This window comes from Artemia sp. Qi Xiang Cuo, chromosome 10, assembly GCF_049724085.1.
Source record: "Artemia sp. Qi Xiang Cuo chromosome 10, ASM4972408v1, whole genome shotgun sequence".
Taxonomy (NCBI): Eukaryota; Metazoa; Arthropoda; class Branchiopoda; order Anostraca; family Artemiidae; genus Artemia; species Artemia sp. Qi Xiang Cuo.
In genome coordinates, this window is record NC_142803.1 from 44,507,326 (window position 1) to 44,522,077 (window position 14,752).

General features: G+C 35.0%; 1 protein-coding gene across 1 annotated transcript in view; it reads right to left on the reverse strand.

The window, feature by feature from the left end:
- Positions 1–2,377: 2,377 nt before the first annotated feature.
- LOC148947801 (nuclear receptor subfamily 2 group E member 1-like) overlaps positions 2,378–14,752 on the reverse strand; it is a 74,391-nt gene continuing 62,016 nt past the window's right edge. The window contains exon 9 of the mRNA XM_089096013.1: positions 2,378–3,165. Coding sequence (XP_088952139.1) covers positions 2,939–3,165 — 227 coding nt within the window. The 3' untranslated portion in view covers positions 2,378–2,938. The remainder of the gene's footprint in view (positions 3,166–14,752) is intronic.

Genomic DNA, 14,752 nt, shown 5'->3' on the forward strand with positions numbered 1-14,752 from the left:
AATGATGTATTTTTGGATGCTCAGGGAACACATTCTATGAACAAAAAATTGGCAGTCCTGGTCACGGTGAGGAGACCCTGGCAAGTATTTAACAAAATCTCGAGGTTCACTTGCAGAAAATCAGAAGATTTGAAAAAAAATTATCCGAAATAACAAAAAGATATGAACTATACATCCTTACTGAGGATAATTTTTAATTAAATATATTTTTTCCAAGATCCCAAGTTCATGACTCAAATTTCCAGATCTTGAGGAAAATGTGAAGGATCGGCAGCCTTGCTAAACATAATTTTGCAGCCTCTATTTTACTGTTCTAACAGATGGTACTCTAGAAAGATGAAAAAAGTCAATATCCGATCATTTTGAAAAATTGCCTTATAAAACCATATATATATATATATATATATATATATATATATATATATATATATATATATATATATATATATATATATATATATATATATATATATATATATATATATATATATATATATATATATATATATATATATATATATATATATATATATATATATATATATATATATATATATATATATATATATATATATATATATATATATATATATATATATATATATATATATATATATATATATATATATAGTTATGCACTGTGAAAATCACAGGGAAAAATAATCCTCCATTACAACCCAGTTAACCCATGTAAAAGATGCTGTAACACCTTCATAACAAGATCAGGAAAAATTTGCCTTTAAATAATCGTTTTGAAGCGGCAATAAGGTAGATGAACCGTTAGACATATTAACCCCCCCCTCCCCTTTTAACAGTCAGTATGGAATTATTCAGTATTAAAAATAGATATTGCCCTAAATTATACTTTAAACCATCATCTAGAAACACATTTGAGTTCATTTATGCATTGACTAAAACAGGGTGTCACTTAGGGTTACCACCACCGTCGATTTTTCACTGAATCAGAGGATTTTTTCCCTTTTACTATTTGAGATGGTCTCGCAGATATAGTGATCTTTAGTGATTTTCTTTAAAACTGGTGCTTCGGCTCATAAAAAAAGGATAAATTTCATGCTTATTCTGAAAATTATCACTCAAACTTCGGATGGCTCGCGATAATTCAATCTACTGTTTTGAACTACATTTGTCTACTAGAAGTGGTTATATATTTGAAGGAGATACTAACAGGTGTATCCAACTAGAATATTTTCTCTTTTTAAGCCAATAGCTACATTTTGAAACATATGAACCATAGCCGTTCTAAGGTAAATTCAGTCACAAATGGAAAGAGAAAAACCAGGGTAACGAAATTGGAGCGACCAAAGAGTATGAGTAACTTATAAGAGTAGAAACTGGCACAGTGTCGACAAAAAAAAACTATCAGCGTCATCTAGCATTTAGAAAACTTAGTATTTATTTCAATGGAATAATAGAATAATTAATTTAATTAGTTTAATCGGTAAAATAGAATAGTGATAAGTATCTGATCTCAGTTCTTTACAGAAAAAATGATTACATGGCTTGAAAAAATGCCAAGTGTTACCACATTCTAGATTGCGTTGATGGCATGATGTTTTTACTTTCTGTCGACACTAGTGCCAGTTTCCAGCCCATTAGTTATCCATACTTTTTGCTAGTGATCATATAAACTGCACTTAAAACGCAACACGTAAAACAAAAGCTAGGTAAAAGCACTAATAAATACTGTCAAAATCATTTATTAAACTTACAACTGCTAGTTTCCTTGCATCGAAAATCTAAATTATGAGATCAGACTCCACAAAGAAGTTCCACTTGCAAGCTTTTCATTTGTTTGCGACCATCATCCACAAGTATTAGCAATTCGATAATTAACCACCAAAATCTGTTAGCAACAAGTTTCTATTGATACATCCTAATTTGTCAGGCTAGGTCTCGTAGAACTCATATCGTCCAAATCAAGATTTTCCAAACTGTAACTGAAGCTCCTTGGTAAGAACAATATAATAATTGTACAATATAATATAATATAGTGAAATATAAATAAAAATGTAGACAGAGCATGAGATTTATAAACATATAATATTTATTATAATACATTATTCATAATACCTTAAATTGTATATCATATATAAAAATTATAATATAGAAATAAAAATAAAATATAATATGACAATAAAACAAAAAACATTGTAATAATGTATATTAGGATAACTGCTTGCATTATTAATATGTATAATGTTTTTTTTTGTATCCTAAAACATCTATAAATTCTCTGAAAGGCTAGATGATTGGGTTTATCTAAAGATTTTAAGTGAATGTAGAGATTGTTGGATGCATGCTGTACATCCGACTTATCCAAATGAGCGGAATTGTCATACTTTAAAATTTAGATATGTCTCAAACGGCTGAAAAGTTCAGAGAATTTTTGGAGGATGTTCATTCTCTAGAAACAATTTCTTCCTGGGCCATTTGTGTCGCTTTCATCTATGAAGGAATTTAATCCGTCTCTTCTCTTAAAATACTGGTAGTTAGTTTATTGGACACAAAAGTGTAGTTGGTAAATAATGAAACAAGTAGCTATCTTCATAGACATTAATGCAATGGCTTCCGTTTATAGAAAGGTACACTTATAGGTTTAAAACCTTGATTTGGACTGTATGAGCTAATAATATCTAAAACATGAACGAAAAGATTATTAGAGACATGTTTAAATACGATTACTTTGAAATTGCTGGTTAAAATTTGTTGTCAGATTGTAAAAACGTGTCTTAATTGTAAACAGATGTACGGCAAAGTAAAAGTGATACGCCACAGGTTTAACATTTTTTATCGTTATCAGTAAATAGAATGAGTCCCCCATTTGGTATGTTCAATTGAACTTGATCTTATTTTAGATTATAACTCCTGTATTAACCAGCTGAAAATCGTCAGAAACAACACCACAGATATCATAATTTTATATAGACAAATCCACATTTCCGTTGAAGTAAGGAAAAATACTTTCTAATTTAGAACTTGTAACTATCCTTAGAGATGGTAGTAGTAGTATTATCTTTATGAACCGGCTTGTTAGACCAGTTTGACCTTGGTTGTGAAATGATTTCATACTGTGTTCAAGTAACATCCCTTGTGTTTGGCTGTGTAAGAATTCCACCAATCCCGGATTTTCCAACTGATGAATATCTATAAAACAGAAAAAAACAGGTTAGACTACATGAATAAAAAAGGAAAAAAACTGATTAGACAGCACTGCTATCGCATTTAGAAACAAAAGAAAAGATACAAGAACAATTTAATACTTTTCGTAGCCCACCCCCCTATTACTTGAATATTAGGATAGGTTAAACACGCAATACATTCTGATTCTAACAGTCGAAAATTTTTAATTCTTGCATCCTGTATCTAGAAGTATACTAATAAGAAACCAAATAAATATTGCGCTGTCCATACAAACACCTTTTAACTCAAGGACACCAACTGAGAAGCCTCAGATACTATTGGTTCTATGTTTGGTCTAAATATTTATTTTCTAGGGCATGGTAAAAGGGGGAATCAAAAGCCTTAGTTAGTTAACGATGGAGATCTGAGCAATTTTTTTAATATTTCAAAGAACTATTTTCTTATAATTTTAAAGATATTTCTAGCCTTCTTCTCAAAAGAGTACATGTACTAATGCATAGTATTTGTACTCGTTAATATAAAAAAGCTAATGTAAAAAATTTGTAATTATTAATGTTTTAGCTGAAAAACATTATGTTTTTACAGCTTAAAAAACGACTCAAAATACAGCTTAGTATATTGAAGCAAGACTTAAAAGTTGATTCAACAGCTTGGGGAATAGAAACTGACATGGGAAATGCTGCATCGTTCATATCAGCCAGTTTTGGGATTGAGAATTGACTGCCAGAATCAGACTTATTAATTTAATATTATTGGCAAATTATGAGCAGAAAAAATCGGCAATTTATAATTTCGACGTGGAAAATTTTAGCACCCTTGTAGATCAAAACATACAATTAAAGAGTGAAGTAAATTAGAATAAACTAAAAAGATTTATGATTAAAACAAATATTAATGTAGCTTATAATTTACATAAGGGCAACATTCACTCTAATATAGTTTGATATTAAAAGATATTATGTTGAATTGTAGATTCAAGCTTATAATTCAGGATGTTAAAAAAGAAAAAGAAAAAAAGGACTTTACACAAGGAGATAGTCGGAATTTTTCGGGGGGGGGGGGGGGTCGGGGGTGTTTTAAAAAAAAAAAAAAAAAAAAATACATCACAACTTTGCATATATGCATTTTTGCTTCTTTTTTAACAGTCGGACAAAATTTAGGGCGGGGGTAGAGGTTTCAAACCCAATGCCCCCCCTCTGGATGTGGCCTTCGATGTACAAATGAATAAAAACTGCTAAAAAATAGCCAATATTGGGATTCAAAAGAAGCCATTTATTTACCCTTATCTCCTTTTTTAGAAAGCAAAATGGAATTTAGCTTTTTACTGCTTTTGCTTGTTGACAGGCAATTATGTAAGGATACACTTTTATGCAAGAACATGTTTGTTAAGTTGTAAGAATCGGAGACAGTTCTTTCTTTTTGGCATTCTCTTCTATTTCTGTAAATATTAAGTTCCTTTGGTGTTATTTCTCAGTTTTTTTTTTATCTTGACAAGCACATTATAATGTAGTCCCAGGATAAGTTACAGTAATATGTGGGAATACTTGTTTGATATTTTTCCGAGGGTCAGATGACAGGAATTTTAGTTTTAGGAAATTAGGGGAAGAGGAGGGGAAAAAATTTATTATACATTTCAAGATCTAGGTAAGGGGCAATTTGGCTTTTTTTCATTTTGTTTCAATTAAAATACCAAAGGACTGTTTTTTTTTTCAATGAAGATACAAAAATGGTATTTTTCACATTTGTGGGGGGCGGAGGGGGGGGGGGTGATGGACCTAGGTTACCCATGAATGTATATATTCCTCTTGTTTTTTTTTTTGTTTTTTTTATACTTATTTCGGAAAATATTTACTAGATATTTAAACTGTAAATTTGGTGTAGGAAAAGAAAGAAGTAATGGATACAGACTTTTGCAATTTCGTAGGTATAACAATCTAGTTATAACCAATACGGTGTTTGGTCATAAAATGGCTCATAAGTTAACATGGTATTCACGTGATGGTAAGACAGCAAACCTTATTGATTATGTTATAGTAAACCGAAGACTAGCAGGATCAATACAAGATACTAGGGTATGTAGCAGTGCTGTTATTGATGTTAAAAGTAAAGATCACCATCTAGTAGTGTCAAGGGTTAATTTAAAGCTGAATTATCGGAAGGGTAACTAACTCCCGGGAAGTTATGATGTTGGTAGACTCCAGAATGAGAATTTGAGAGAAACTTTCCAGGAACAGTTGAATACTAAACTTCAGAGTTTAAAATTTGACAATGTGGAAGATCGGTGGAACAATTTTAGAAAAATAATTTGTGAAGTTACTAAAGGTGTATTAGGGAAGAAAGCAAGAACTGCAGCTAAGAATATCAGCGAAAAAGATTTATGTTTAATAGAAAGGAGAAAGGACTTGGTACAAGAATTATCTGAGTGATAGATCATATGAAAACGAAAGAAATTTAAAGAAAGTGGAGAAAGCATTAAAATATGAACTAAGGAGGTGTGAAGTGGAGGCCATGGATAGAATTGCCGAGGATCTGGAAGATGCAGCTAGACGGCATAATAGTAAAATATTATACTGGCACGTTAACAAATTGAGAAGAAGTAATCAATCCGGACTTCGCCCAGTTAAAGATAGGTATAGAGTCACAATTAGCGATAAGGAAAGAACTAAAGAGAGATGGGCCAAACATTTTGAGAATTTGCTTAACCGAGATAGAGTTGCAGGAAAAAATATAGAGGAAAATGAAAATGTTTGTGATACCTTGGATGTGAAGGAAGATTTGTTCTGTGAGGAGGAATTAGCAGCAGTACTAAAAGGATTAAAGAATAATAAGGCTCCAGGTGCTGATAAGGTGGTAAATGAGTTTCTTAAATATGATGGCTCTAAGGTTAGAAATAAGTTACTGAAGATTATGAATATGATTTTTGAAAAAGGGGAAGTACCTAACGATTTTAGGAAAACCTTAATTAAGGTTTTCCTTAATTTCCTTAATAATAATCGAGGCATTAGTCTGGTCTCTTTAGGTAGTAAATTACTTAGTAATATGATACTTTTTAGACTGAGAGATGCCGTAGACAAAGTTTTAAGAGAAAAGCAGTGCGGCTTTAGAAAAGGTAGAGGATGTGTCGACCAAATTTTCACTCTTAGGCTAATAATTGAGAAGTGGCAGAGTTTTTAAACACCTTTGGTCCTCAGTTTTATAGATTATGAGCAAGCGTTCGATTCTGTTGGTAGAAGAGCTTTAGTTAAGGTTCTATCTTTGTATGGTATACCAGACAAATACATTAAAGTGATTAGTGCTATGTACGAGAATAACACTGCTGCGGTTAAGGTAGGAAATAAGGTTAGCAGCTGGTTTTGTATTAAATCAGGAGGTAAGCAGGGTTGTGTTCTATCCCCCTTTGTATGGATTATTTTGATGGACTTTGTTTTAAGGAGCACAGGAAAGGCAATGGGAGACCACGGAATTAAATGGGGAGGAAAAAGTCTTCTGGACTTGGATTATTCTGATGATTTAAGCATCTTAGATGAAAGTGTGAGCAAAATGAATGAACTTTTAGAGGTTTTGCGAATTAAGGGTGGTAGAATAGGTTTGAAAATTAATGTTAAGAAGAATAAGTCGCTAAGGCTTGGAATAAGTGAAGATGAAAAGGGGACGTTGGGTAATTAAACGATTAATATGTTTGACATTGTCACTGACCGTACTAACATTATGATCAGTGACTGTGGGATTAGGGAAGTTGATAACAATAGAAGAGCCTAAGTTCAGAGTGTTTTTTCACAGTTAAAAAAAAGTCTGGACGAACACAAAGATATGTTTAAAAACCAAGATTAGAATATTAGAAGTGGTCAAAGAATATTAGTAGTGATGACAGTGGTCAAATATGGCTCTGAAGCATGGACGCTCCGAAAAGCGGATGAAGATTTGCTAGACGTTTTCGAGAGAAATTGTTTAAGGATTGTTCTGGGTACCTGGCTGACTGACCGTATTTCAAACAATAGGCTATACGAAAAATGTTGTTCAATACCGCTCTCTAGGGCTATAATGAAAGAAAGGTTGAGGTGGCTAGGGCAAGTTGTGCGGATGAAGGATGACAGATTGCCAAAGATTGTCCTTTTCGGCCAACTGTCCTGGGCTAAACGGAAAGCAAGTCATCCTCGCCTGGGGTGGGAGGATGTCTTAAAGAAAGATTTAAAGTAAATGGGAGCTTTCTGGGCGGGTGTAAAAAGGGAGGCTTTGAATAGATTGGGGTGGAGGAGGAGCATGCGTAGCTGTGTTGGCCTCAGGCGGCTTGGTGCTGTGGTGAGTTGTTAGTAGTAGTAGTACTAGTAATTAAAAGAATAGATGATTAAACTGTTTTCACAGAACTTGATAAGTGTAAAGTTGTTTTTGTCTTTTGTTTAAGTCCTTTCCCAATGTTAAGGCTTTGAAATACCTAATATAATAGAATTTTGCAATGTATTCAATCCAATTTTCTTAGAATGTTGGAGCATTTTTTTTCCTTTTTCACTTTTTTTTTACTGCAAAAAACCTCTTAGATTATTTGTATTTGCTTTTTGGGAAATATTAGTGTTATCAGCAATACTGAAAAAATTTTCTTAATAAATCTTACCAAAGAATATGGGTTACTTATAAGAGAGGAAACTGGCACTAATGTCAGCAAAAAAACTATCAACGCCATCTATTATATGACGACACTCGGCATTTTTTCAAGACCTGTAATCGTTTTTCTGTCAGGAACCGAGATCGGACACTTATTACTACCTTACTTTTGACAATTACACCAATTAAGTTAATCATTCTTATTATTACAGTGAAAAAATGCTAAGTCTCGCCAAATGCTAGATGGCGTTGATACTTCTTTTTGACAACACTAGCACCCGATTCCACTCTAACAAGTTTGCCACTGTAAATTAAGTGGCCGCTGTACTTTGCAAGATTCTACAGGTCTAGTTTTGTGAAACCTTGATCAATATGGTATGAGTTTTCAAGAACAGAAGCTGCGGAACATGTGAACGAAAAGAGTATTAGATACATGCTGTTGACCTGTCCAATTTATTTTGGATCGTGTTTTTTAATATTGGGATATACGTGACAAAAATAAAACTTTTAAGAGAGGTGTTGTTGAAAAGCCTTCTTTTAATAATTTATTACGAAGAAAACATAGATTAAAAGGGTACACATAAATGTTAGAAACCTATATTTCTTATAAGTGTAATATAAGTAACCACTTTCAGTTTCATTAGAACTAAATTATCTCTATTTCCGACACATAATGGGAGCGTTTAAATAGTTTTTCAAAAATCTCTAGTAAAGTAGATTTGGGTTTTTAGTTTTCTATTATTTATTTAGATCTCATATCTAAGCTCTACAAGCTATGGCATTACCGCCCAATCAATTCTTCATAATTTCGCCACACAAACTGAAAAGTTTATTATGGGCGAGATTGTGTGATACTTCAAGGTGTCGAATCTGATTATGAACTTTATCAAAGACGATTTTTGATAGACTTATAGTGGTTTTCAGAGGCAACGCTATAGTGTTGCCTATAGTAAAGGCCATACGGCTCCAATGTTTTATTATTATTTATTTTTTCTCCCAGAGGCACTTCATTTGGAACGGGTCGCCATATATACTTCAAAGGGGGTTCGTTTAATCGGAAAATCGAGAGTTCTAGCGCCCTTTTTAAGGGTCAAAAGTGATTTGACGGCAACTAACATCCCTTCCACGCCCACCAATTCCCCAAAGACATCCAATCAAAATTTTGAGATAGCCATTTTACTCAGCGTAGTTGATTTCCGGATAGAAATTATGGTTCTGAGGAGGAAACTCCCCCACAGTCCTCAGGGCAAGGGTTGTACGTTATGCCCTGGGGCATTTAAGGTTTTTATAGAAAGCTTTGTCGTAAACACTTCAAAAAGGACTCATTCGATTGGAAATTCAAAGGGCTAGTGCTCTTTTTAATAGTTAAAAGTGACTAGAGGGTACCTAGCCTCACTCTCACGCCCACTTTGTCCCCTGAACCCTCCAATCAAGATTTTGAGATAGCCATTTTGTTCAACGTAGTTGAAAATTTTGGATTTTAGGTCTTTGAGGATAACAACCCCTCCCCCCCCTACAGCCCTCAAGGCAAAGGTTGTAAGATATGCCCTGGGGGCATATTAGGTTCTTATAGAAAGCGTTGTCTTAGAAACTTCAGAAAGGGCTCATTAGTTTGGAAATTTAAATGGCTAGTTCCCTTTTTAATAGTCGAAAGTGATTGGAAAGCAATTAACACCCCTTCCACGCCCACTATTTCCCCAAACACATCCAATCAAAATTTTGATATAGCCATTTTGTTCAACCTCATTGAAAGTTCTGGAAATTGTACGTTTGAGCAGAACAATCCCCCCCACAGTCTTCAGGGCAAGGGTTATAAGTTATGCCCTGGGGGCATATAGCCTATGGTTCTTAAGGAAGAAGTGCTCGTATAAACTTCAGAGAGGGCTCATTTGATTGGAAATAGAAAGTTCTAGTTCACTTTTTAAGCGTCAAAAGAAATCAGAGGATAACCAGTCCCCCCACAAGCCCTTTTTTCCCAAATACATCCGATTAAAATTTTGAGATAGCCATTTTGTTAAAAATTAGTTCAAAGGTCATATAACAAAAATTGTAGTGTCAACAAAACCCCCGGGGCCCGGGGGCAGGCGTGTTAAGTTATGCCCTGGGGGCATATATGGATCTTATGGAAGGGATGATCGTATTAACTTCAAAGAGGACTCATCTGATTTGAAATTGAAAGTTCTAGTTCACCTTTTGAGAGTCAAAAGAGATTGGAGGGCAACTAGCCCCTCCCGCTATGCCCCTTTTTCTCCAAATGCATCCAATAAAAATTTTGAGATAGCCATTAAGTTAAAATTACTCAAAAGTCAGATAAGAAAAATTCAGGTGTTGTCACAACCCCCAGGGCCCGGGGGCAGGCGTTGTAATATGTGCCGTGGGGCATATAAGCTTTTGATAAAAGGGATGCTCGTATAAACTTCAGAGATGGCTCATTTGATTGGAAATTGAAAGTTCGAGCTCACTTTGTAATAGTCAAAAGAGATCCGAGGGCAGCTAGCCCCCCCCCCACGCCTTCTATTTCCAAACCCATCTGATGAAAATTTGGGAATAGACATTTTGTTAAAAATAGTTCAAAGATCGAATAAGAAAAACTCCGGTGTCAATCCAACCCCCAGGGCCCAGGGGAAGGCGTTTCGAGTTATGCCCTAAGGGCATGTATGGTTCTTATGAAAGGGATGCTCGTATATAATTCATAGAGGGCTTATTTGATTGGAAATTGAAAGTTATAGTTCACTTTTTAAGAGTCAAGAGAGTTAAGGGCAACTAGACCCTCTCCACGCCCTTTTTTCTACAAATGCATCCAATAAAAATTTTGAGATAGCTATTAAGTTAAAAATTGATAAGAAGTCAGATAACAAAAACTCAGGTGTCGTCACAACCCCCCAAGGCCCGGGGGCAGGCGTTGTAAGTTATGCCCTGGGGCTTATATGGCTCTTATAAAAGGGATGATCATATAAACTTCAGAGAGGGCTCATTTGATTGGAAATAGAAAGTTCGAGCTCACTTTTTAATAGTCAAAAGAGATCCGAGGGCAGCTAGCTCCCCCCCCCCCCCACGCCTTCTTTTTCCAGACCTATCTGATGAAGATTTTGAGATAGACATTTTGTTAAAAGTAGTTCAAAGGTCGTATAAGAAAAACTCCGGTGTCAGTACAACCCCCCAGGGTCCCTTATGAAAGGGATGCTCGTATAAATTTCATAGACGGCTCTTTTGATTGGAAATTAAAAGTTCTAGTTCCCTTTTTAAGATCCAAGAGAGTTAAGAACAACTAGCCGCCCTCCACTCCCAATTTTCCCCCAACCCATCCGCTACAAATTTTGAGATAACCAGTTGGAAATTGTTCAAAAATTAAATAACAAAAACTCCTCCCAGGGCCCGGGGATAAGTGTTGTAAGTGTTGTACTGGGGGCATATATGGTTCTTATGAAAGGAATGTCCGTATAAACTTCAGAGAGGGCTCATTTGATTGGAAATTGAAAGTTCTAGTTCAATTTTTAAGAGTCAAAAGATATCCGAGGGCAACTAGCCCCCGCCCACATAACCCTTTTTCCCCAAGCCCATCTGATGAAATTTTTATAATAGCCATTTCATTAAAAATAGTTCAAAGGTCAGATAAGAAAAAATCCTGTGTCGATGCAACCCCCCAGGGCCCGGAGGCAGGCTTTATGAGTAATGCTCTAGGGGCATATATAGTTCTTATGGAAGAGATGATCCTATAGACATCAGAGAGGGATCATTTGATTGGAAACTGAAAGTTCTTGTTCACTTTTTAAGAGTCAAAAGAGATCGGAGGGCAACTAGTCCTCCCCTCCTCCACGTCCTAAGTGCATCAGATGAAAATTTTGGGATTGACATTTTGTTAAAAATAGTTCAAAGTGCAGATAACAAAAAACTACAGCATCGACATAGCCCCCCAGGGCCCAGGGGTAGGTGTTGTCAGTTATCCCCTGGGGGCTTATATGGTTGTTATGGAAGGGATGCTCGTATAAACTTCATATAAGGCTCATTTGATTGGAAATTCAAAGTTGTAATTCACTTTTTAAGAGTTAAAAGTGATTGGAGGGCAGCTAGCCTCCCCCCCCCCACACTCCATTTATTTTTTTCCCAGAGGCACTTCATATTGAAGAGGTCGTCGTATAAACTTAAAAGGGGACTCACTCGATTGGAAAACAAGAGTTCTAGTGCCCCTTTTAAGAGTCGAAAGTGATTGGAGGGCAAATGGCTCTCCAAACCTTTTTCCCCCAAATACATCTGATAAAAAAATTTGAGATAGCAATTTTGTTAAAAATATTTCAAAGATCATATAACAAAAACTCCTTTATGTATGGCCATTTCGTTAGAAATAGTTCAAAGGTCAGATAAGAAAAACTCCTGTGTGAACACAACCCCCAAGGGCCCGGGATAGGCGTTGTAAGTATTGCTCTGGGGGCATTTATGGTTCTTATGGAAGGTAGGCTTGTATAAACTTCGGAGAGGGCTCATATGATTGGAAATCGAAAGTTCACATTCACTTTTTAAGAGTCAGAAGAGATCGGAGGGCAACAAGCCCCCCTCCTCCACACCCTTTTTTCCTAAAACCTATCCGATAAGAACTTTGAGAGAGCCATTTTTTCAAAATAGTTCAAAGGTCAGATAACAAAAACTCCGGTGTCGACACAACCCCCAGGGTTCGGGGGCAGGCATTGTAAGCTATGTCCTGGGGCCGTATGTGGTTCTTATGAAAGGGATACTCGTATAAACTTCAGAGAGGGTTCATTTGGATGGAAATTAAAAGTTGTAGTTCATTTTCTCAGAATGAAAAAAGATCGGAAGGCAACTAGCCCCTCCCACCCTCCACGCCTTTCGGTTTATCGGATGGATAAACCCATCGGATTGATTTTTCTATGCAATCTAAGCATTATTTGCTTTAAGATCTATTTATTCATTTATATTATTACTTGTTGTATGTTTTTTTCTATGATTGTTTACTTAATTTTTGTTCGTTTTAGGTTTCATTTATTCTTTAATAGTAATTACTGGTCGTTTTGAGTTTGAATTTTAACAGGTATTTGTATCTGCTGAGCTTAAGTTTAAGATGGCCTTTACTTTTCTTTGAAAAACTTATTTTTCAGAATTTTTGTTTTAATTAATTGCAAAATAAGACGATAAATAACGTTTATGCAATAGTTGTTTATGATCTGATTATCAAGCTGTTAAGGAAGCTTTAGAAAGAAAATGAAGTAACAATGGTGTGGGAGTAAAAAAAAAAAATGGTTGTAGATTTTACAAGCAATCTGATAGACGATGATAATTTAGCTAACACTTTAAATCAAAGCGCCAAAGATACAGTTGCAACGAAATTCCAAATTTCTCTTATAGACTTTCTTATATATTTTTTTATATACATAGACTAAAAATTTTCTGAACTGAAATGCGGTTCTAAGAAAATATGTGAATTTCCTGATTGACCAGTTGATGTAAATATATTTCTAATACTACTACTACTGCTAACCACTCACTGCAGCCCCAGACCACCTGAGGCCAACACAGCTACGCAAGCTCCTCTATCCCTGTCTGTTCAAAGCCTTCCTCTTTACACCCTTCCAATAATTTCTCATTACCCTTAAATTCTTCCTTACGACACCCTCCCATCCGATTTGGAAATCCAAGACGATTTGCTTTTCTTTTGCCCCTAGATGGCTGGAGATCTTTGACAATCTGTCATCGTATTTCTTCCTCTGCCAATACAAGCCATTTGCCACTGTTTATCCATTATTGGGGATATTTATCTAAAGGAACTTAAAAAGGGTGCGAAAAAATATTTTAAATACTTTTTTCAGACAATAATAGCTAAGGTAACAAATACAGTTAAACAAAAAAAAAAAAAAAAAAAAAAACAACCATCTCACTATTTTTGTTGCTGAAAGGGTTTACAGAAAGTGATTTTCGTAATGACATTTGTAAAATATTGAAAAATCCAGAAACATAAATAGTAGGAAAATGCATATCGCTATTTGCAATCTCTATTATTTTTTTTTTTATTCTTGTAATTATAATAAAGATTGGAACGAAATTGTATGGCAGAAATATTACTGCAATGTTTGTCAAAAGAAATAATTGCAAGAAATACTCGTGAAATAAAATGTGATGAACATTACAACTGTTGAGCTGTCCTAGCCAAGTGACTTGAAATTCTAGACTCGAAACCCTTTGTTCGCGGGACGGGGTTCGAGTACAGGTGTCGCTGGTTATTTGGTTTAGAACGGGGGTCAGTGGTGTGACTCTGTAAGCTCAGCCAAGAGTCGACTCAGCTCCAAATAAACACCTGGAGAAATTTGGTGGAAAACATGGGAAGGGTTGGATCATTTATCCCCAATCACGTATTGCACTTCCGGCCGAAGGCAGAGAATCGGAGATAAGAACCTGCAGTATGCAGACCATTGGCCAGCATACGACAATTTTTTTTCTATACTGTAGCTTTGACGGGTAATCTAGGTTAAACCTAAGAACTCAATTTAATATTAAGTTTCGGGCAGTGATTCTCTTTTATGTACTGGTTAATTAAACGCATGAAAGCCCAATCAAAAACCAAAGCTAATTGCAGATTCATCCTGTTGTTTGAAGGGAATTACAGCTGATGTTTTGTTTTAATATTAAATAAAAAAAACAAGTTTTTTAAACTGAAAGTAAGGAGCGACATTAAAACTTAAAACGAATAGAAATTATTCCGTATATGAAAGGGGCTGTGCCCTCCTCAACGCCTCGCTCTTCACGCTAAAGTTTGACTTTCTCACAACTCTTTTTTTTAAACAATAAAAACTTTAGCGTAAAGAGCGAGGCGTTGAGGAGGGCACAGCCCCTTTTATATACGGAATAATTTCTGTTCGTTTTAAGTTACAATGTCGCTCCTTACTTTCAGTTTAAAAAACTTGTTTTTTTTATTTAATTTCTGATCGTTTTTTAGTTAATGCAGCTTTTATTTTGGCTCGCCGGCATTGAATAAGTAAACAAA